Below are 24,470 nucleotides of genomic sequence, written 5' to 3' on the forward strand. Positions count from 1 at the left end.
GCTCCATCCACACACTTTCTGCGTGGAAATCCTGGCGCCCATGGGCAGTCCTTCAGGCTCTTATTCGCTGGCCCAGGTCTGCAGATTTCAGTGACTGGAATGACAGCAGCCTAGTGCCTGAACCACAAATACCGCTAAAGATTCCCTGTCTTGAAATTGTTGGTAAAAATGGAGAGATCTGAGAGTGAGTCAGGTGCTTTCCTTTGTGCTTCAGAAATTAGTAGAAAAATAAATAAATAAAACTAAGTAAGTGAATCTTGTTGGCTCTGTTTACTCAGGTCCTATGTCTGGATTCAGGGTTCTTAAAAGTTCAAGACAGGATCTAAACGTATTTGTGTTTTGAAAATAAGCCTAGGCCAGGTGCGGTGGCTCATACCTGTAATCCCAACACATTGGGAGGCCAAGGCAGGTGGATCACCTGAGGTCGGGAATTTGAGATCAGCCTGACCAACATGGAGAAACCCTGTCTCTACTAAAAATACAAAATGAGCCAGGCGTGGTGGTGCATGCCTGTAATCCCAGCTACACAGGAGACTGAGGCAGGAAAATCACTTGAACCCGGGAGGCAGAGGTTGCGGTGAGCCGAGATCGCGCCATTGCACTCCAGCCTGGGCAACAAGAGTGAAACTCCATCTCCAAAAAAAAAAAAAAAAAAAAAAAAAAAGGCCTCGCTTAGTGTTAGCATAAGCCTGTGAGCCTGCAGTTTATTTCTGCTTTGACAAAAGTGCCTTACTGAGAATTAGGAAGAGATTAAATCTATGTATATAAGACACCTGTGTATGTGTTCCATACTTATAAAAAGCACAGGAGAAAAGAGGAAGCCAAATATCAAGACCTTCTAAGATTCTGGCCAAACACAATGTTTTTAGGAAAATTACCTCATGGATCCACGGGTTATAAGGTTTCTGTAGCCTCCTGTGGCTATCACCATAGGTGAGTTAGTAAGGTGCTATCTAGCCAGACTTCCTGTGTTATTAGCAAAACTCGCATTTTTATCTTAACTTCATCAGCAGTACCAAGCTCGGAATAGTAATTAGTGGGATTTATTCCACAGCTCCTGTAGGAGTCTGCACGCCGCTTGGGCATGTTGATGATGTCGTGATTTAATTTTTTTAGCATGAAACATTTTGAAACACAAGTAGGCGTGCCCTTTTGAGCTTGGCATTTTTGTGCCTGAGCATTTGGGAAGGAGATAATGATCTCTTAGTAGACAGGAGTGCTCTGTCAGAGATTAGTTATTGATTTCAAGAAAAAACAAATTTGCTTCTTGAAATGTTCTTGGAATGACATTGGACTTCTCATCCCATGGCTGATTTGACCCACTGGTAGGAGACAGAAGTTTAAACATAAAATAGGAGCCCTTGCCCCCATGTTCCTGAGTGATCATTTATAGAATTCCTCAGCACGCACTTGCCTTTTGTTCTGTGATTCATTTCTGGCATAAAGTATCTTCGAGTCGATTACAATGAGACATGAGAAGAAATAGAGCAGAGAATAAATCACGAAATGCCCATCTTCAGGGCAGTAGTAATACAATTTTACGATGAAAATTATCCAGTCGAAATGATCCGTTCCGTGTAGACATAAATAAATTGTATGCAAATAACAATTTAATACCTGAGTATGACCCTGAGGAGAAAGCTTATTGCAACCCATTCTTCTAATTTGCTTGTCATTCTCCATGTCTGCCTCAGCCTTAGGTGGTACCAGGCATCTGGCTTGCCTGGCAGCAGTCTGTAATTTCTAATTCAGGAACTAGTCTCTCCCATCCCTTATCTATATTGCTCTGTGCTTTGCTCACTTCCACCTCTGCCACTCTGTCCATCTTGCTGAAACACGCCAAATGAACTCTCACCCCAGGGCTTTTGTGCTCTGTTAAGATTCTATGTAGAATGCTCTTACCCAGATGGCTTGACTCACTCCTTTACTTCACTGATGTCTTTAATCAAATGTTACCTTCTCACGAAGCCTTCTCTGGCCACCTGTCTAAAATTGGAAAGCCGCCTCAAGTTTGTTTTCTTTTTTTCTATCCCTGCTTCATATTTTACCTATTTACCTTTTTAGGGGGTGGTGGGTGGGGAGGACCTCTTTCTCTCACCAGGATGCCATTTCCACGAGGACAGGAGTGTTTGTTTTGCTCATTGTTGTACTTCGTTCCTGAGAGCAGTGCCTGGCACATAGTAGATGTTTATTAAATACTTGCTGAATCTCTGAATAATGCAAGTTGGTTGGTGTTGTGCCAGGTTGCTTTTTGGACATTTCATGTTTATGTATGGTAGGTGTGGTGGTATGTATGTCTTTTCCAGACTCTTCTGCCTATTTGGAAAAGGAGAAAAGACAGTAATGAACCAGTGTTGATATTTTTAAAATTAGGTTTTCGGGGAAGAGGCAGTGGTTTAACCAGTGATAAAAGTTGAGGTTGGGGGGATTTATTGCTCTTTATTTACTGCATTCATAGCTTTTGCAAGGTGAGGCCCTGTATCAAATTCAACAGAATACACCATGGCTGGTTAGATACCGTCTCTGGCCTGGGAAAGGCCATCCTCAAGGGGAAGCAGTAAGCCATGGAGACAGATGACTCCTGAGTAATGCACATTAAGTGCTATGCGTGGCGTAGTCTACATTTTGTTTGTACATCTATATACATACTGCCCATCAAACGTTACTCCTGTTATTAGGAATAGTTAATTAAAAACCATATAAACAATTAAAAGTATTTAGCTCCATGTGGTTTAGCCCTAATGAGCTTATTGTTTAAATACCTGAGAATTAGTATGCTATGTTGGCCTTTGATATTAAAAAGTAATTTTTTTCCAAGATGCTAACTCAGCTCCCGGTTATGGTGTTCCATAGAGAGTTGTGGTGACTTTTTTGGACCTCAGTTGAAGACAGCTGAGTGAATTACCTCAAGCGAGGCAGTGAATCCTCATGTCCTCATCACCGTCCAAGGCCCTACCACCTAATAGCATCACTTTGGGGTTAGGATTTCAATATATGATACATGAGGTTTTTTTTTTTGGATGCAGTCTTGCTCTGTCACCCGGGCTGGAGTGCAGTGGCGCAATGTCGGCTCACTGCAAGCTCCGCCTCCCGGGTTCACACCATTCTGCTGTCTCAGCCTCCCAAGTAGCTGGGACTACAGGCGCCCGCCACCACGCCCGGCTAATTTTTTTGTATTTTTAGTAGAGATGGGGTTTCACCGTGTTAGCCAGGATGGTCTCGATCTCCTGACCTCATGATCCACCTGCTTTGGCCTCCCAAAGTGCTAGGATTACAGGCTTGAGCCACTGCGCCCTGCCACAATATATGAGCTTTTTTACCGGGAGGGGACACAAATATTTAGACTGTAATATGCACATATATGTATGTGTTTGTGTGTGTGTGTATTTCCATTGTAGCTTTGTTAATATTTGTATCTGGTTGGGTGAGTTCTTCCCTTTTGCTCTCCTTTTCAAAATTAACTTGACCTTTCATGAAACTTTATTCTTCTATTTACATATTAGAATAAATTTGTTGAGTTGCTCAAAAAATCCTGCTGGAATTTTTATTACAATAATTATAAAGCAAATTGGGGAGAACTGACATCTTTACAACATTAAGTTGTCCCATCCATTTATCTGATATGTGTATTTCCATTTTCTCAATTCTGCATTGATTTCTTTTCATGGATTAATTTTTTTTTTCTCTATAAAGTAAAGGTCTCGTATACTCCCTATTTGGTTAATATTGTACATCATAGTTTTTATTGCTATTGTGAATGATATTTTCTATTTTCTGATTGGTTATCATTGATATGAAGGAATGCTGTTGAGTTTTCTAAATTCATCATATATCTGACAACATTGTGAAACTCTTTTTTTTTTTAAATAAAACAGTCACATCTACAGTGATTGTTTTCTAGTCCTATTTTGTTGACTAGTGCTTACAGTAAACAGTGGTAGTGAAATTCTTGTTTCTAATATTAAAAGGAATGAAGCTAATTTTTAAAAAATTAAATATGATTTAAATATGATGGTTACTGTAATTTTTTGGTTTGTAGCCTAATTAAGAAAATTTCTTTTTATTCCTAGTTTTCAGATTTGTTCTCTATTAAAATGGCAATTCAGCATTTAACGGTCTCTGTGTTATGTTACTATATATATAAAAAATAAAATTATTTTCTTTGGGGATCTGTAATTCTAGGAATATAGCCCACAATTGCCCTACTTTCAAAGGAGTGTTGTGTGTTTATTTTTATGATGATAAGTGGTTAAGTTGAAGTTTTGGGTAAGAATAAAGATAAAAATGTGTAACAGTTGTCAGCTTTCTTCCTTTCTAGCAACTATTTTAAAGTCTGCCCTGTGTTAGATACTATTTTGGATGATGAGGTCCTTCTTTAATTGTGAAGGCCCAGCTGGAGGGGCTGAATCTCTAATCAGGTGTTTTCTGAGTTGAGTCTTGGATGAGATTTATAATTTGGGTCCGAGTTTTGTATGATTCATTTACCTTTTGGGAGCTGTAGACTTTAGATCTATAAAGGGAAAGGACTAGACTAGAATTATGTCTGAGATTCCATCTAGCTCTAAAATTGCATAGTTCCAAAGCATGAGAAATGCAGCAAATTGAGCTTCGTCAGCAGAAAGAGAGTCTTTCATGTTTTCAGAATAAAGCATCCAAAAGGAGTCTTGGTACTTGGAATTGCAAGGCCCCCAAGCAAATGGTGTGGATGGAGGATGCAAAGCGGAGAAGGTGGAAGGTTTTGAAATCACACTTGACACTTCTGGGTGGATCTGTGGCAAGTGGCGAGAGAAGGGGGTCAAATGCACAAGGACAGTGCTTTCAGTTGAGTTGGGACCTTCAAGTTTGCCCTGGAGATTGACTAGGGATTCTAGAGCAGTTGAATTAACTGTTAAAGAAGAATCAGCAGGATTTATTGGCGAGGGGGTGGGGAGGGTGGAGGGAGGGGGGTTAGATGATTGGGGGATGGAGGAGTTGAAAATGATGGGGGGAAAAAAGCGAAAAATGTCAAGTTTTGTTTCTCACTATTTGTAGGAAATGAAATATATGCATTTGCTTGTGACAGTTTTTCAGGAATCTGGCATTTGCATGCATACTCATAGATTCAGGACAGTGTTTAGAAGCAGGCTAGAGATGTCGTCTCTGGAAGAACCACAATTTTTCATTTGCACACATATTTGCATGCATTTATGTTGCCATTTGAGAGGGTATTGGTATAAAGTTAGTGAAAAATGTTTAAGATATATTAAAGATTTGAAGATGAAATTTGAGGAAGAAATTTTCTATGCCTGGTTACTTAATATTGAAACTGTATTTCTGGATGAAAACAGGAATTTGGAAAAGTAGAGAGAGCTAGAACAAATTTGAAAAGCTAATCATGGAAATGAACTTGGAAAATTTCCCAGTTTTAATTCTACTTTAGGTCTGTTTAAGCTTGAAAGAATAGACAACTAAAAAACAAAAACAAAGCAATGCAAATTAGGTCAATATGAAGCTATTAAGCAAAATACTGGAATAGATTCATTTAAGAAACGGTTCACATTTTATTCAGATGTTGACTGTCAGGAAAGTGAAATTCCAACTAATTTTAATATACTATTTTAAAAATTGTTATGCTGTTTCTTTTTGTTGATTTTGAAGTATATTTGCTTTTAGAGGAAAAGGATTTTTATCCTTAGCTTTCACATATTTAGATATGGCACATTTTTTTAGAGGAATAGAAGAAATACAATCCAATGATTTTAGTTGGTTAAATTTGTTCTTCAAAATACATTTCCAGACTTGTTGGATTTTTCTGTTTCCCTTGGGCTATTTTTTTCTGAAATATAGTATCTTTTTTTCCTCCTTGCTATGAAGGAATTAAAGGAAGTGAGGAAAATATGTTTCAAAGTAAATGTCATTTGAATATTGTTACAATTAGTTGGTGCTCAGAAATTTTTCACATCAGAAAAATTTTCTACAGTAGATGTGGTTGTCTCAAATGTCTATTTGAGATCTTATACCCCCTTTCCTCCCTTGCCTCCTTTTAATGCTAGTTCAGCAATTACAAACTTTTGATACATGTCTTTTTTTTTTTTTTTTTTTTTTTTTTTTTTTTTTTTTTGAGACGGAGTCTCGCTCTGTCGCCCAGCCCAGGCTGGAGTGCAGTGGCGCGATCTCGGCTCACTGCAAGCTCCGCCTCCCGGGTTCACGCCATTCTCCTGCCTCAGCCTCCCGAGTAGCTGGGACTACAGGCGCCCACAACCGCGCCCGGCTAATTTTTTGTATTTTTAGTAGAGACGGGGTTTCACCGTGGTCTCGATCTCCTGACCTTGTGATCCGCCCGCCTCGGCCTCCCAAAGTGCTGGGATTACAGGCGTGAGCCACCGCGCCCGGCCTGATACATGTCTTAAGAGGTTTTTAGGACCAGCTGATCTTTTCTATTTGGAACTTTGTTTATTGCAAGTATTAAGGGAAACTTTCCATTATTTAAACTAATTATTTCTTTTTGGTAAACCATGTAGATTGGATTAATTTATAGGGAACTTTGCTTTCTATAACAGGTGGGTTTCTGAAAATGTGAAATCATATTTTAAGTGCATTTTTTTTTCTCTGAAGCAAGTGGTTTTTTAGTAATTAGGATGACTATCTTTTAAAGTTAAGGAAGCCTTAAGACTGTGACTACTTAAGATACCAAGGACCAAAATGGCCATATAGTTCAGTCAGGGACCACTTAACAGCCATTCACCTATAATGAGGCTTGAAGACCTCATTTTATTTATTAATGATGGTATTTATTGCATACTTTATGACACATGCTTTATGTGTCTCTTCTCATATCTTTCTCCAACAACCCAATGAAGTAGGTAATATTAAACTTTAGAAAGGAAGATACCTACATTTTCTAGGTTACACAGTTTGCAAGTGGTGGAGCCCAGATTTGAACTCAGGCAGTTGACTTGAGAAAGTGTGCTCTTAACCACTCCCCACATTGTCCATAGTACTGGATTGGTACTGGGCCTGTAGATGGTCCAGTGCTTCTCGCTCTAAGCTTTCTCGCACTTGGCTTCTATCTCCCAGGCTTGTTGCCCGTTTACCTTGGTTGGACAGATTCTTTCTAATGATTCCTCTCCTTTTCCAAGAATGCTCTCCTTTCCTAAATGGCGGTTTTGGCCAGCAGATACAAAGAGTATGTGTGTTTTGTCTTCTCTTTGCAAACTTGGGAAATTTAGGAATCATTCAATGAGAATGTAGGGAAAGACCAAGAGGCCTGTGTGATTGTGTGCAGATGCCTGGACAGGCTGTGAGCATTAGCACTTGGTCTCACCCGCTCCCACACTCTTTTTTGCTGTCACCCCATCATCAGCCAGGTGCTTATGAAGCGAGGGGACATAAGGAGTAGCCAGATGAGCACTGATGGCTGTGTGAGGGACAATTCTCCTAAGCAAAGGATGAAGAAACTTGCTCTTGACTCAGAATTTCCCACAGATGGCACACTTGGAGTTTCTAGTCACCCCCACTGAAGTAAATATTTGGAACAAAAACCTGCCATGTTGTTTCTCAGACTCTGTTAATATTTTAAATTAATAGCGAAAATAGGCTTTTATGACATGCAAGCATAATTTTGAAACAAAACCTGGAGATTGTAGACAGGCTGCCTTGTGGAAACACAGCCTGCTCGTTTATAGTGGCTACAATTTGCTGCCTTTCTCACTTGTTCTTGTAATGACTGTGGAATTTACCAAGGGTAAGACTTTTTTGTTCATGTTTATCCTGAAAGGAGGCATGGATGTGAATTACACTGTGAGAATCCCCAGTTAATGGAAAATTAAAGGCTTTTTGACTCAGATTTACTGCTTGTAAATTCAGATGACAGCCAACCATTAAATAATGATCATGGGGTTAGACATTCACCATGGAATAATTTTGCTCTTGGGTGAATTTCTTGATTTATTGCCATTCATGGTGATACTGCTACAGGCAAAGGTGTCTATTGCCAGAGCTGTCTTCCTCTCTGATTTCTGATGAGTCCTTATTTCTACTCAGAATTAGGGGTGTGTGTGTGTGTGTGTGTGTGTGTGTGTGTGTGTGTGTTCCCTACAATCTTGATATTTAATGGCTGACCCTGTAAGTATTTAATTATGTTTTGGGCTTTCTACTCAGAATTAGGGGTGTGTGTGTGTGTGTGTGTGTGTGTGTGTTCCCTACAATCTTGATATTTAATGGCTGACCCTGTAAGTATTTAATTATGTTTTGGGCTTCTGACCAGTCTGACCCTATAGAAAATAAGAAGGTCAGCGACTCAGCAACTGCTTATGATTTTGTGCTAAGCAACTTCTTAACATTTTAAAAAATCCATAAGGTTTTCATTGTTCAAGTTTTCAGTGATATTAAGAAACAAACGTTGTCCATGCAGCTTCTACATGTCAGGCACTGTGCTAAGCATTTTATATGCATAATCTAATTTAAATTTCATGATGATGTTTAAGGGTCAATGTTATCATTTCTCTTTTTAAAGATTAGGAAATTGATGCTTAATGAGAAAGCTTAAATAACTCACCCCAGATCACGTGGCAAGAACAGGGGTTTGGTAGGGGAGAAGTGGGGATAGAGGTGTGTGTATGAAGAATGAAACTTATGTGTCTGGTTTCAAAGCCCAGGGAAAAAAATCTGCCTTTTCCTGGACTGGAATAAGCCTCGCTGACAGTCAAAATATATTTCAGTGGACTCTTAATACTTAGGCAAATTTACTGTTATTAAAGAAATATCCTCTTTCTCCCTCTACTCTCCAAGTGAAAAGATTGAAGCTGAAAGTAGGTGATTATTATAGCTCATTTTGATCAAGATATATATAGTTCTTAGACCACACATTTCTCCAATTACCTAACATGGTTATTTCCTATCTTTATCTGCATTCTAATTCATTATGTCCAAGTCAAATCCAGAGAATCTTTACAATCTGCGGTATTTCAAGGTGAACCAAAACTCTGATTTCTACCCTGGCTCTCACCCCACTCCTCCATCCCCTGGTGATCTGTAGAATGATGAATCATTAATGTTTAACAGTGTTTAGAGCTGTGCTTGTTAGCTGAGGCCTGAGGCTAAGACTACCTCGGTATCCAGACTGTTGAGTTGCTATGTCGTGTGCTGCCTTGCCTGTCTAGCTTCCCAAAGCCTACTCAGGCTTTAGGCCCATCACCCTTGGAACATCCTGCCGTGACGAGATGAGCTCACTTCTTTGACATTTTCTGGCTGTATTGCCAAATTAGCCCCTGTTATGCACCATCTTGTAAGTGTGCATCTGTGTATGTTTCCCTCCGTCTGTCTCTGTATATTTGCATCTTACATCCCCAGCAATATTATAGGTATCTATGGTGAAAAACTGTCTCATACATTTTGTTTTCTTCCTGACACTACACAGTATATATTTACCTAGGCACATAGTAGGTATTCAGGAAATCTTGGAACTGTAGGAGCTAGATGATTTCTACATTATCTAAGTTGCCTTTTCTCAAGCTGAGATGAAGTATAGGAACAATTGGAATGTAAAGTTTATGCAGAATTAAAATGTTTGCAATAGGGAATACATTCATATAGTTCAAAGTGGAAGAATATAAAAAGTATACAGTGAAAAAATCTCCCCTCTTCTGTTTCTAGCCTCTCATTCCCTGCTTCTGCACAAATAAACAGCCACTTGATAGTTTTATATGTATCCTTCCGCAGTGTGTTTGTTTTAAGCAAATAATTTTCAACAAGTTAAATAACAAAAATACTTATGTACCTCATGTTGGAAAAGCTATACTTTGCATACTATAGAACAATTATGTGCCTTCCTTCACTTAACTATCTAGCTGAGAGATATTTCCAGATCAATTCGTAGAAACCTCTCTCATTATTGTTTTATAGCTTGGTAGTATTCCATTACATAGATGTACCATAATTTATTTAACCCGTCGCGTGCTGACGGACATTTGGATTGTTTTCTGTCCTTTGCCATCAAACATAGTGCTGCGGTGACTAACAGGGACATAGAGCATTTCACCTGGCTGCAGGTATGTCTGGAGGATACATTCCCAGACGGGATTGCTGGAGCCAGGGGAGCTATGTTTGTATCTGTGACGGGTCTGCTGATTGCTGTTCTCAGGGTTTTGCCATCTTTTTGAGTTCCACAAACTTGTTTCTCTGTGGCCCTGTTGACAGATTGTGTACTCAGACTTTTGAATTTTTGCCAATCTGATGGGTGAAAGATGGTTATCTAAAGTAGTTTGAATTTACATTTATCTTCTGAGTACAGTTGAACATATTTTCCTATGTGTTAAAAGCCCTTTATATTTCTTTTTTTGTAAGCTGTCTTCATACCTTGGCCCATTTTAATAATTATTTCCAGCTCCACAATTTTCCTAGTTTATAGGTTGGCTTTGTTGGTGGTCGTAGTGGGGTATTTTGTTGGTCTCTTTGTTTCCTTTGCAGAAGTTTCCAGTTTTTAGGTAATCAAATTTATCAAGATTTTCTTTTTTCTGTTCTTTTCTCTTTTTTGAGACGGAGTTTTGCTCTTGTTGCCCAGGCTGAAGTGTAATGGCGTGATCTCGGCTCACGGCAACCTCCGCCTCCCGGGTTCAAGCGATTCTCCTGCCTCAGCCTCCTGAGTAGCTGGGATTACAGGCATGCGCCACCACGCCTGGCTAATTTTGTATTTTTAGTAGAGACGGGGTTTCTCCATGTTGGTCAGGCTGGTCTCGAACTCCTGACCTCAGGTGATCCACCTGCCTTGGCCTCCCAAAGTGCTGGGATTACAGGCGTGAGCCATCGCACTCGGCTAAGCTTTTCTGGTATAGCTTTGGGATTTCAAAGTGTTAGGCCTTTCCTATCCCATGGTTACAAGTTTTCTTCTAGTACTGTTAGTTTTTCTTAAATCTTTGATCCATTCGAGGTCTGTGATCTGGGAGATGAATCCAGCTTTGTTATTCAGATGGCTTCCCAGTTATCCCAACATTTACTGAAAAATCCATCTCCACTAAGTTGAGATGCCGTTTTTATCATCAGCTAGATTGTAATTTGGATTATATATTACCACAGGATGAAATGTAAACACTGGACTAACAAATGAGGAATAATTGGTGGACAGCTTAGTTCATGCATACAGCCGACATTATTAAGCACTTAATAAATTAAACAATTGTGATATGCCAGACCTTGGGGAAATAAAGATGAGCATGAAAGCATCTCTTAAGAAAGTATAACTGGATAATCAATGTAATCTGGATGCAGTGGAATAAGAGCAGCAGAGAGGCTGAGAAAGCCAGGGAAATGCTTCACAGAGCAGGGAACACCATGCTGAGTTTCAAGGTTCAGCAGAGGCTGACCAGCCACAGAGGAAGGGCATTCTGGGAAGAGGAAATAATAGGTAGAGAGGCAGAGCTCCATGAGCGTCCATGGTGTGTGGGTCGGGGAGGGTGGGGGGCAGGATTTTGAATAGCTGTTCATGGCCATCATGTAGGACAGGAAGCACAGTTGGAGATGAAACCAGAAGGACAGCTAATGGAAGGGGCAGTTCAGTGAGTATCTGTGGGATTTGGGCATGCAGTGTTGTTATACCTCCCCCGTACCTTCATCTCCCTAAAGAGATGTGGGGGAAAGATGAAGAGGTCCAAAATGAATAGAAGCCAACACTTAGTTGTGTTCTGCAGGTCAGTTGTTGAGTTTTGACACCTGTTGCTTATTCTAGAGTGCTCCAGGCTCCCGAAGCCGAAGTCTCACTTTGCTCCCACATGGAACACCCAATTCTGCGTCTCCCTGTAGCCAGAGACACCTCAGTGTGGGGGCCCCCGGTGTTGTCACAATCACGCATCACAAGTCGCCTGCAGCCGCCCGAAGAGCCAAGAGTCAGTATTCCGGCCAGCTTCACGAAGTCAGAGAGGTAGGCTTTGCTCTCCTACTAGGTTAAGCAGCCCCGGGGAGGTGGGGGCTGTGACAGGGGCTCTGCCGACTCCTCTTCCTTTGCGCCGTCTTGATTTATGGAGAGAGGACCAGCAGCAAACCTCCCAGCTACACCGCTATGACAGTCCCTCCTGGTTTAAAAAAAGTTAATTGTTCCTATTTCTTCTTAGGTTAAGCGAATTGTTAGGAGACTTCTCTCAGAATTCAGAAAGCGGAGAAAGCAAGCGTACAAAAATATGGATGTAAATGGAAGTACAGTTAAATCCACGCTTGTAGCAAAGACTAGGCCCAACTCCATGGATAATAAGAAAATAGCTCTGGGTGTTTTGAAACTCAGGAAGTGTCGGACATAACGCAGATTCCCCCCATTTTCTGCCCTGCTTCACTTTTTCTCTCCTCTCCTCCTTCCCTTCATAGACACACTCCACGGGGGGGTGTTGGGTAGTGAAAAGAATACTGTCCTTGAAGTCAGAAGACTGTTGTTTAAGAGCATCTCTTTTAACAGCTCCAAACCTCTGTTTCTATACCTGTAAAATGGAAATAAAACAGGCTTTGCCAGCCTTCTCTGGGGAAATAAGAGGATCATTTGTGATAATGAAAACTCTTTAATTGTGCCTTATAAAAGTGACATGAGGTTCCGTTTAAATTTTGCTTTTGATGCACTGGGAAGTCATCAGTTTGGGGATCCCACATCCTTAGTATCCCTGTCATCCTCTGCAGCTGTTATAGAGAACAGACTCTCAAATAAATGATGTTGGTTTTGGTTGCCTACTTCCTTTGAGTGCTGAGATTTTTTTGCTCTGCAGCTTACTTGGGTACAGACCAGTTTGCTTTCCTCTTAGAGAAAGTGGCAGGGCTCTTCCTCTGTGTCACACAGAATGAGACTCCTAGACTAGAGTCTTGCTGCTGCTTGAGTTAGCATGCATCTTGCTTTCGTTTTTAAATGTCACAAGCCAGGTGTAGTGCTCTGATAGCTGACTATCTTGGTTCTGAATCTGGCCCAGGAAGGACAGTCTAAAATCAGAGTCAAATCTGTAGATGCATACGAAAGACACATTTTTTTCTTGAAAGATTTTACATGTATATACTCTGTCTTGCCTAATAAAGAAAAAGTACAGAGTCAGAATTCTACTGGAATTTTCAGGTAGAATGCTTACTTTGAAATAGTCATCCTGATGTGTTAAAAAGGAAAAAAGTGGGCCGGGCCTGGTGGCCCATGCCTGTAATCCCAGCACTTTGGGAGGCCAAGGTGGGTGGATCACTTGAGGTCAGGAGTTCGAGACCAGCCTGGCCAACATGGTGAAACACCATCTCTACTAATAACACAAAAATTAACTGGGCATGGTGGCACGTGACTGTAGTCCCAGCTACTTAAGAGGCTGAGGCAGGATAATCACTTGAACTGAGGAGCCAGAGGCTGCAGTGAGCCGAGATAGCCCCACTGCACTCCAGCCTGGGCAGCAGAGCGAGGCTGTGTCTCAGAAAAAAGAAAAAGAAAAAGTGGCTATTAGCTTAATTGTGTTACATTAGTTGATATGATGAATGATTGTGCACGGGTTTATATTTCTTTTTATTTTTCTTAGCACCTTTTCAAAACATTGTATAATGAAAAATGTTCAAATATATGCAAAATAGAATAGTAATGCAACCCTATATCCATCACCTTACTTTAACAATTTAAATTTTCCGTTGTTCTTGTTTTATCTATTTTTAATTCCCCCACCACTTTATTTTTCCTGCTAGAGTATTTTAAAGAATAGTTAAGTTTTATAAAAAGTTCCTGTTAGATAAATACCGTTACATTAACTGGCAGTGATAAAATGATACAACACTTAACTATGATACCATCATTTCACTTTTATGTAGACCTCATTGCAGATTAGTTTATGAGTCATTTGAAACCGTGACCTTGAACAAAGGCAGGTGAAAGTTTATGGTATTTTGATAGTTTTCTTTATTGTATTATAATGAATCTCTGTAGACTTACTGTTATAAATGATAAGCCTGTATGTATGAAAAAAATTTTTTTTCTTAGGACTCGTGTGTATTGAGCAGTGACCTAAATAAAGGTTGAGGTACTTTAGCATGATTAATTAGTAGCATTTGATTCAACAGAATCTTTTCCACCTTCATTTAAAAAGAATTCAATTTTTTAAAAGAATAGAAGTATGGCTTTTGTGTGTGGTTGTACAAAGAAGTTTAATTTATATAAAGTCTATAATGCAAGTTTATATTGCAAAAAATGTATTAAGAAAATTAAAATTACATATAATTCTACCTCCCTACAGGTAACCACTGTTAATCTTTCAATGAATTTACTTTTGGGTTTTTTCCCCTGTATATTACAGATGTAGATACGTAAAAATCTATACAGAGTGATCTAAATTTTGTAAATGAATACATGTATGCTTTTTTTCCCTTTATATTGTTTTTTCTCTGTTGTCTATCTATTGGGGAAAGCTATTGAAATTTCCCATAGAGTTTCATGATATGAAAAATAATTAGGTGAAACCAGGTCCGGTGGCATGCACCTGTAATTCCATCTACTTGGGAAGCTGAGGCAAGAGGATTGCTTGAGGCCAGGAGTTCAAAACCAGCCTGGGCAACACAGCAAGACCCCATCTCAAAAAGGAAAAAGAAAAAGTAGGTGAAATGCCTCTATAGCCATTTGGTTTGGTTTTTGTACTCTTGGGTGATGGTATATTTCTTCAGGTCCTTGCTTTTTGTATATTGATAACTTTTATTACTCAAAATTTAAGTAAGATTGTTGACATATAAGTGCCAACACTGGTAATGGAGAGAACTTTAGGGTGCCGAGCCCCTTTAGGAAGAGTTTAAAGTTTCAGTCCTCAGACACTGTGTCTACCTTCACTCCTGATGGGAGATGGGTAGCTGTTCTGTGGTGTTTGTCATTTTGTGATGTGGCCAGGTCCACCTTGGGAACTATCCGAGCAAATTGCACTCATACTAGAAAGTTCCGCAGTTATTAATTTCAGAGCATAAAAGTCACTGCTTTAAGGTTCCACTGTATTTATCTATAAAATAGCTAGAAGAAAATGGAATAGCATTTTTAACCCAGCTGTTCAGGGAAGATAAACTTATGACCACAGAAGCAATGGAGAAAATCATCATACACAAGACAGATGTGCCAGAATATCAGGAGAATAAAAGAGAAATAGCCCAGCCAAAGGCAATAGAGTAAATAGTAAATGGAATGCTACAGCATTGGTGAAAACAATGGGACAGTTTGAAAGATTAAATGGTTATCCAAAATATAAAGAATTGAGATACCAAAGGTTGGAACCCAGCATCTTCTCAGGAAGTGGTTAGGAGAGATCAGTATAGGGAATTTCAGAGACTGTCATCATGAGGAACAGATACATTCTCTTTAGCAATTCAAGAAATGAAAATTAAGGCAACTGTTTGTGAAATTATCAGAATTAATTCTAGCCCATTATTGGTTGGGGTAGTAAGAAATGTTGACTGTGCTGCAGATTGTCTTTTTGCTGCAATCTGGTGATGTATAATAAGAATGAAACATAAACTGCATTGCCAGTGACCCATACATTTCCTGCTGGGAATCATACCTGAGGAAACAATTTATGGAACTGGGACTAGGAGGAAGAAAATTAATTTGGATAAAGCTATTCATACTAATAAAGGCATAGATTTAATACAAGACATTAAGGGAATGACTAAACAATAATACATTTTAGATTCTTAATTACTCTATAGTAATTTAAGATAAGAATCATGTCAGTATTATTACTACATGGACATGTATGCATAAAATGAGTAGGAAAATAAGTATACAGAATAATGTATATACATTGGACCCTATAGTCATATTAATAAGCTCCAGAAGTTGTTTAAAACAGTGATTCCCAGAATTTTGGATTTTCCTTGCAAACGAAGTTTTAGAAATAGAATTTTAGAAGCAACATAGTATTGCTATTTTAAAATTTACCCAGAAAGGACATTTTGAAAGTAGTCATAATCTCTGGTTTCCACTATCTCGTAAAAACATCTTGATGCCCCCAAAGGAATATAATCTCAAATAAAGAGTCATTTATTGCATTGAATAAGAAGTCTTAGGGGGCTGGGTGCAGTGAATCACGCCTGTAATTCCAGCACTTTGGGAGGCGAGGTAGGAGGATTGCTTGAGTCCAGGAGTTCAAGACCAGCCTTGGCCACACAGACTCCATTTCAAAAAAAATTTACAGATTTGCTGGGTGTGGTGGCTCGTGCCTGTAGTCCCAACCACTCAGGAGGCTGAAGTGGGAGGATTGCTTGAGCCCAGGTGTTTGAAGTTGCAATGAGCAATGATGGCGCCACTGCACTCCACCCTAGGTGACTGCGCAAGACTCTTTCTCAAAAGAAAAAAAAAAAAATCCTGGACTGGAAGAGACTTCCTTGTGGATTGATTCTGGCCTGTGCATCTGTGTTTCCAATTTGTCTCCTCCCTTGCCATTGTCAGTCACTCTTTTAGTTCATGCCTTGCTCTATCTCCAGAAAACCACCTTCCTAAATGGAAATATTTTATCGTGTCACCTTTCTGCTATTAAAACAAACAAAACCCCAAACCTTTTTGATTCCCCACTGTCCATAGGATAAAGGTCAAACTCTCCTGGGTGGCCCACAAGCCCAGCTTCCTGCGGTGTGTCCTCCTCCATCTCCCAACCCTCAGTGCCCCTTCTTGTCCTCATTGGGGACTCAGGACCTCCTCTGTTGGGAGGCCCACCGCTCAACAGAACTTTCTGCCAAAATAGAAATGTTCCGTATCTTTACTTGATATGGAAACATTCATATCTTGGCTCCACTAGGAAAAGTTGAGCGTACCAGAAGACTTAAGATCTACGATGGTGATGCAGGAGGTTTTATCGAGTGAGATGGGATGATATGCCTGCCACTGCAAGATATCCACTGGCAAGCAACGAAGAACCAAGAAACAGCCGAGGAGGAGAAGCGCAGACAGACGGCACTTCCAAAGCAAGAGAAAGCACTGATAGGTGAGTGATGTGAAGGCTTTGGTGGACAGTGGCCAGAGCACAGATGTATGATCACTCACTCTGCGTCCAAACCAACGAAGATGGTAGGTCTGTCGATGGAGAACCTAGTCCAAGGCATCACCTTGAGATCTGATCTTGCCCTTGATGATATCAAACCGTACATACCAAACCTTGCAATCATTTTCAATGCTCTTGTAGCAACCATCGGTCAGCAGAAAGTGATCCTTCAGTGCGTTGAAGAACGATTTGGACCATTTTTTGGATCAGAGACTGTTTATGATGCCCTGACCATGACTCAACAGAACACTGTAACAATAGAGACTCATGTCAAGGCACTTAAGCACAATTTAGATTAAATTGCAAAGACAATTGATGGCAGTACTAGATCTCAAATTGGCCAACCTGCAACGACAGCATCTGTCAAGGTGGTCCCATGAGCTCTTCCTGCATCCATTTATCCCTTCCATATGTTCAAGCTGTCATCATTTCCTGTTTCTTCAGGCCCAACTGCTTTCATTGACCACGGTGTCTTTATAGAATTAAAAAAAGGGGCAGGGCGTGGTGGCTCATGCCTGTAATCCCAGCCGAGGATTGGGAGGCCGAGGCGAGAGGATCGCCTGAGCTCAGGAGTTTAAGACAAGCCTGGGCAACAGGATCGTCTTAATGAAATCCCATCTCTACCAAAAATGCATGAAAGTAGCTGGGTGTGGTGGCATGCACCTGTGGTCCCAGCTATTTGGGAGACTGAGGTGGGAGAATCCTTTGAGCCTGGGAGGCGGAAGCTGCACTGAGTCAAGATCATACCACTGCACTCCAGCGTGGGTGATAGAGGCAAACCCCATCACACACACACACATGCACACACACTACATTAAAAAGGGGCTAGTCAAAATGAGCTCTTGAAATGTGCACAGTATGAATGGAGATGTGCTGTAATATAAAATGCACTCTAGATTTCAAAGACTTAGTACAAAACAAGGTAAAATATATCATAATTTTTAATACATACTAAGGAAATCATAATATATCCATTCAGTTAAATAAAATATTTTAGAATTTATTCTACCTATTTCTTTTTACCTATTTATTATTTATTGCCCCCAGCATGGGCTGTGAACAGGTTGGGAGAAGGTCTTTCTACCTTTTAAATTTGCCTACTAGAAAACGTAAAGTTATGTACGTGTCTCACATTTGTGGCTTGGCTTATGTTTCTCTTGGATAGCGCTGCCCTAGACTGTGAGCTTGCTTACTCACCCATTCCTACCTTCGTTCTGCAGGTATTAATTGAGCACCTTCTATGTGCCAGACCACAGATATCTATGTTAAAGGTCATGTCTTATTCATCTTTGCATCTTTCAGCTCTAGCACAATCACTAGGCATACTGATGAACAAATTGAATTAAGGACTCATTCTCTAGCTGTTAGGGCTCCTTTAAAATGGCATATGGAGGTATTCAAGGGTTGCTTAGGTAACTATATGTCAGCTACCTGGCAGTTGGTTGAGGGTTGTCAGGTACTCATTTAATCTTCTCTGACTATAGCATTGGGTGAGTGTACATCTAGATGACTATGTGACTGTGGGGAAAAGTGATGATGGTATAAGCCTCTTAATGTGCCACTTGAATTGTTTTATAAATGGAATCTAGTATATTTTTTAAAATTAATTTGATCCCCTCAGTTATTTAAGCATGTGATGATTGAAATGTATGGTATTTATTGTATTGTATATTTTTTCTATTTTAACTTTCTTTTTTTTTTTTTTTTAGAGTTGGTCTCACTCTGTTGCAGGCTGGAGTATAGTAGATCAATCATGACTCATTGCACCCTCTAACTCCTAGGCTTAAGCAATCCTCCTGCCTTAACCTCCTGAGTAGGAGTATAGGCACATGCCACTATACCTGGCTAATTTTTTAAAAAGTTTTTTCTAAATATGGGATCTTGCTATGTTGTCCAGGCTGGTGTTGAACTCTTGGCCTCAAGCAATTCTCCTGCTTTGGCCTCCCGAAGTGCTGGGATTACAGGGGTGAGCCATTGCACCTGGCCTTTAACTTTTGTATGTCTAGTTATTACAATAGTTTTTAATGTGGCTCACACTTACTTAAATAGACACAAGTTCAATTGGTAGAAGTACAATGTAATTTTAATAAAATTCTTCCTTGCTAGATGTTTTCTGAAGAAATACAACCCTAATACATGTTTTTAATGAATACTTTTTTTCAGTTGTGATATTTGAGGCTTAAAAAAACCACACTTAATTCAGTAGGGAGGCTTTGGATTCACAGCATGATGAGGGAAAAGGTGGTGCTGTTGAATACTGTGTGTGTGTGTGAAGCACAAATAAAGATTTAGTTAAGCAGTGAAAATTTAGAAACAAATAGGAATTATCCTTCTTTGAAACTTTTTTCATTGTTTACTTTTGCTTCCAGGCACACAGTCATCTGACAAAGAGGAAAGCTGTGTGCTGCACTGGTTTACTGGGTAGATTAACTGGGTTGAGGCTGCGTAATTTAATATCATTTTAAAGAAACCTTTTACAGAGTCTGATATGTGGAGGGAGATGTGTGTTTATGTCATCTCACCTATGAGAATTTATATGTTCATGTAATTGCAATGTTATATTTACTTACTACACACACATAGGGAAGACCCTTTAATGAAGTTGCTGTCTTTATAAATGGATATTAACTCAGCATCCTCTCCTTTTAGGATGATTTGGTGTGATCTTGGTTCACATGGATTCAGCAAATACCTGGTTAGAAATTCGTGCACAGCGTCTGTTATGGAAGCAGTAACTGTGAACTGTCACCCTAACAAATTTTATTAGCTGATCAATTTTAAGGTAGTGATCTGTACTGGCAGCATTGAATACGGGCCATCACCAGGGAAACCACATTTAGGGTACAAAGTGAATTTACCCTTTGTGTGAACAGAATGATTATTTTTTCAAAAGTCCTAAATTAATTTTCCTGTGTACTTTTTGGATAGATGATGAGTAACCATAAAATGTATTTTTAGTGGCAATTTGCCATCTCTGAAAATAAGTCAGTTTCAAACTTCAGTTTTCAAAAAATGTTAATGTGAAATTAGTTAATAGCAGCAGTTTCCAAATGTTTTTAAAGCAATAGAGTGGGTTGTTTGTGAGTAAAAATATTAGATACTTACTGTGTAAGAGCAGGTGAAGTTGGTGTTTTATGAGAGCAGATTTACTTTAGAAGGTAAAAGGGGCATTTGTTGCTAGTGAAGCAGGTTGGCTGGAATAGTGAGAATGAGAATTTATGACCACCCCTACAATCCCTTATCAGCCTCTGTCTGCATCTGTGAACGCTGAAGCAAACATTTGTGTGGTCTGTGGGACACCATGGGATCCTTTGAGAGCACAGTTTGAGAGTCATTGGATTTGGTTGTACACTGACAGCATCTCAGGTGAACAACAACCAAAGCCCGACGTGAGATAGTGTCTCCCACCCATCCTCAGCTCATTGTCCAACTGCTGCCCTGGGAGGAGAATGCTCTGCTGTGGTTTCAACCTGCGGGGAGCACGGCATGGCTGAGTGGGGTGCGGGAGGTGGGAGAATAAACCCTCAGTTTATTCTCTCACCAGGCTCTTTTTGTTCATTTACATATTACACTTGGAAATTAGGCATTTGTTTACCTTTTTATTGTCTGACCCCATGTCTTCCTCCATCTAAAGGTGTTTTTGGTTTAACCTGTTTATTCCCAAGCCCTTAGCACAACACCTAGCACTTGAAAGATGCTAAGTAAAAATTTGAGTAAATGAGTGATTTCCCATTAAGAGGATTATAACCACTGGGAAATACTTCTCTATAGATTAGGTCTAAAAAGCCTTTGAGAGGAAGGAGTTTCTCACTCAGCACCATCTTCTTAGGAGTTGAGGTCCCAAAGCAGACGCAAGGGGGAACTTGGGCCAACTGCATTGTATACTTACAGCGGTTTCTCACTGTGGCCTGGGCACACTTAGGTACTTCTTCTCCTAGTGCTTGGTATACTTTATACCTATCTATATTTTTACCAAATATTTCTTTATGTTGTAATTTTTTTTTTTCCCCCGAGACAGAGTCTCGCTCTGTCTCCCAGACTGGAATGCAGTGGCATGATCTCGGCTCACTGCAACCTCCGCCCCCGAGGTTTAAACGATTCTTCTGCTTCAGCTTCCCGAGTAGTTGGGACTACAGGCACACGTCACCACGTCTGGCTAATTTTTGTATTTTTAGTAGAAACAGGGTTTCACCATATTGGCCAGGCTGATCTCAAACTCCTGACCTCATGATCCACCCGCCTCATCCTCCCAAAGTGCTGGGATTATAGGCGTGAGCCACTGTGCCTTGCCGTAATTATTTTTTTTAAAGGTCCCCATTAGTCCATAACCTTCTTTCTTAGGGGCATGACTTTATTAATAATAATAGCTACTACTACATGAATAATAATATTTCATACTTGTTGGGATCTTACCAGGTACCTGGGTTCAATGTTTTACTTGTGCTATCCTCAAGTCAACACTGTGAGGTAGATACTATTATTTTCCCTATATTAAGACAAGAAACTGAGGCGTAAAGAGGTTAGGGCAAAGAGAGGTGTACTAGCTAGGGTTCAACCAGAGAAACAGAACCCTAGGAGATCTACATTAAGAGATTAGGCGGAATTGGCGTATATGATTGTGGGGGCTATTCAGGCAGGTCCAGGATCCATGGAGCAGACACGGAAGTGGCCATCTACAGATGGAATTGCTTCCTTTAGAAAGCCTTGGCTCTGCTCTTTAGACCTTTCAGCTGAATCTATCCCATCCAGATGATCTCTGTAATCTCTCTTACTTAAAGACAACTAATAATGAACTTGATCCACATCTACAAAATACCTCTCAGAAACATCTAGGTTCGTATTTAGTTGAGTAACTGGGAACTGTAGCTTCACCAAGTTGATACAGCAAAAAAAGACCATCATGAGAAGTCACATGTGTGTCAAGTGGTTGATTCTGGCCCAGGGAATTTGACCACGAACTATCACACCAGGTGCCAATTCTTGTGCTGGGAGCTGGGGCGGCAGTGGCTGCCAAGGCCGTGACTGTCCCGCTCTCCTGGAAGTATGACTGAGACTCTTGATCTCTGTATGCCTGACTCCTACATGGCCCCTAACCTGTGCAGTACCCCAGTGAGGACTTGATGAATTTATTCACTTGGATGAGTCACCAGAACACAGCACTTTTCAGTAGAAAGAGCAGTGACCTCAGTTCCAGTCCTTGGGCAAGTCACATTACATCTCTCATATGTAAAGTGGAAATATCGCAACTGCTTACCTTGATGAACGATAGAAGTAAAAGTGCCCAGCAGAGTGTAGCACAAGGCAGGTGCTCAAGCCAATGATCAGAGATTCCCAGACACGTCAAACTGAGGTCTCAGAGAGGGGAGAACCTCAAAGCTGCCGTCGTCACCCTTCTAGTTTGTCAGCCTGGGTAGGCCAGAATGGGAGAGGGAGGTATCAGCGTGGGAGCCTCTGAAAAAGTTCTCTTGTCTATCCCACCCCTTAATGTGGGAGCCGCATCCCCAGCTCTAACAAAGGTCTGTGTGAAGGTGAGGAGCCACTCTCCTTGTCCTGCACCCTGAGTGGATGTGTCCTATCTGTCCTTCCCTGAAAGTGGCAATCTTAGCAACCATGCTCTTGGTAGAATGTGGGAGTCTGTATTTTGCCTGAAAGTGCCTGCCGGTAACATGACAGTGTCTCAGAAGTCTCTGAACCACCTCCTACCCTACTCACTAGTGATTTTTAAAGAAAGCGGTGGGGGGGGTGGTGGTGGAGTGGGGGGAGGCCCGTTATGACCAGTTCACTGAGTTTTGTACTTTGTAATTCCTCTAACCTGACCAAAGGGGATGAGACCAGCTGTCACTGCCTTGTCCTTGAAGCCCATTGGACTTTGAGGTGGTCTCAAGTGGGAAGTCCGCTCAGGAGGGCCACTGGGTTAGAAAGAGATCATTGGCCCCTTTTGGAGTAGGAGTGGGGAGCATGCGGAGACTGAACAAAACAGCGAGCAGAAGCCAAGAGCTGGAGAAGCAGTTCGTGGAGAAGTTGATTGCTGCCAGCAGTTAGAGGGTAAGCAGCTAAGTCACAGACTGTTGGGCTGCTGGGTTAGAGGAGACCATGAGAACTGCTATGGCGCTGTGCGAGCCAGGGTTCTTCCAGAGATGGGACCCATAGGATGTGTATGTGCGTGTGCATGTATATATATACATACGCATGCATGCACACACAGAGAGAAGTTTATTTTAAGGAATTGGTTCATGGAATTTGGGAGGCTGGCAACTTTTAAATCTGCAGGGTGGGCCATCAGGCCGGAGATGAGGGAAGAGCCGATACTCCAGTCCAGGTCTGAAGATGACTGCCAGCACCATTGTTTCTTGCTCAAGAGGAGGTCGGTCTTTTGTTCCATTGAGGCCTTCAGTGGACTGGAGCGGCCCAGCCACATTACAGAGGGCAATCTGCTTTATTCAGAGGACACCAATATAAATACTACGCTCATCTAAAAAGCACCCTCAGGGAAACATGTGAGGGTGATTTCTTTGTTTTTTGAGACAGGGTCTCCCTCTGTCACCCAGGCTGGAGTGCAGTGGCACGATCCTGGCTCACTGCTACTTCTACTTCCCAGGCTCAAGCCATCCTCCTACCTCAGCCTCTCAAGTATCTGGGACCACAGGTGCATGACCACCATGCCCAGCTAATTTTTGTATTTATTTGTAGCGACATGGCTTTGTAATGTTGCCCAGGCTGGTCTCAGTCTCCTAAGCTCAAACAATCTGCCTGACTTGGCCTCCCAAAGTGTTGGGATTACAGGCGTTGATGGCAGTGGCTGCAGCAGGGAGGCTTGGCTGGGGCCGCACACTCCCTGGAGCTGGTGGGAGCCCCGCCCCTTCTGAGGTGGAGTGGGAGCTCCCTGGGTGCCGCTGCCGTTGCCCAAACTGCAGTCCAGACCCAGGCCTCCTGCTCTATCAAGCAGGCAGGAGCCTGCCCTCCTTGGTGGGGCCACAGCTGCCCAAACTGTGGCTGTGGATCCAAGCCTCCCTGTGCTCTTGGACGGGGCTGGGAGCCGGCATGATTTGCTCTGCTGAGTGCAGCTGCCACCGCCTGACCCACAGCTGCAGATCCTGGGCCTCCAGCTCCATGGAGCAGGCAGGAGCTGGGGACAAGCAGGAACCCTGCCCTTTCTAAGTTGATGGGACGGGAGCTCCCTGGTGCAGTTTGCATCTTTGGGGACCAAGGAAGGGCCTCCCCTGTCCCCCTACTGGCTTGAGGATGTCTGCATCTGCTGTCTGGTCTCTCTCCCACTGCCGTTTGGGGCCAAGCCATGGGGCCCTGAATGGCAGCAGGAGAGAGAGGGTCCTGCTAGAAGGGGGCGGGTCCCCAGTAAGGCCCCATCTTTAGGTCAGGGAGGGTCTGAAGGCTGAGGGCCGGGCTGCCAGTCCCACTGACCAGAGTGGGGACTCGTGGTGCCTCTTCCGGGCCTGCCCATGGCCACCCATGGACCAATTGGCATGTACTTTC

General features: G+C 41.5%; 1 protein-coding gene across 4 annotated transcripts in view; it reads left to right on the forward strand.

Moving 5' to 3' along the window:
• OSBPL10 (oxysterol binding protein like 10) overlaps nucleotides 1-24,470 on the forward strand; it is a 326,237-nt gene that overhangs the window by 139,373 nt on the left and 162,394 nt on the right. For 2 of the 4 annotated variants that reach the window (XM_015132398.3, XM_015132397.3), the window contains exon 4: nucleotides 11,702-11,893. The exons of the other annotated variants lie outside the window; for them this stretch is intronic. In XM_015132398.3, coding sequence (XP_014987884.3) covers nucleotides 11,702-11,893 — 192 coding nt within the window. The remainder of the gene's footprint in view (nucleotides 1-11,701; nucleotides 11,894-24,470) is intronic. 4 annotated transcript variants of the gene reach the window in all.

The sequence above is a fragment of the Macaca mulatta genome, chromosome 2 (assembly GCF_049350105.2).
Source record: "Macaca mulatta isolate MMU2019108-1 chromosome 2, T2T-MMU8v2.0, whole genome shotgun sequence".
In the NCBI taxonomy this organism is placed as follows: domain Eukaryota; kingdom Metazoa; phylum Chordata; class Mammalia; order Primates; family Cercopithecidae; genus Macaca; species Macaca mulatta.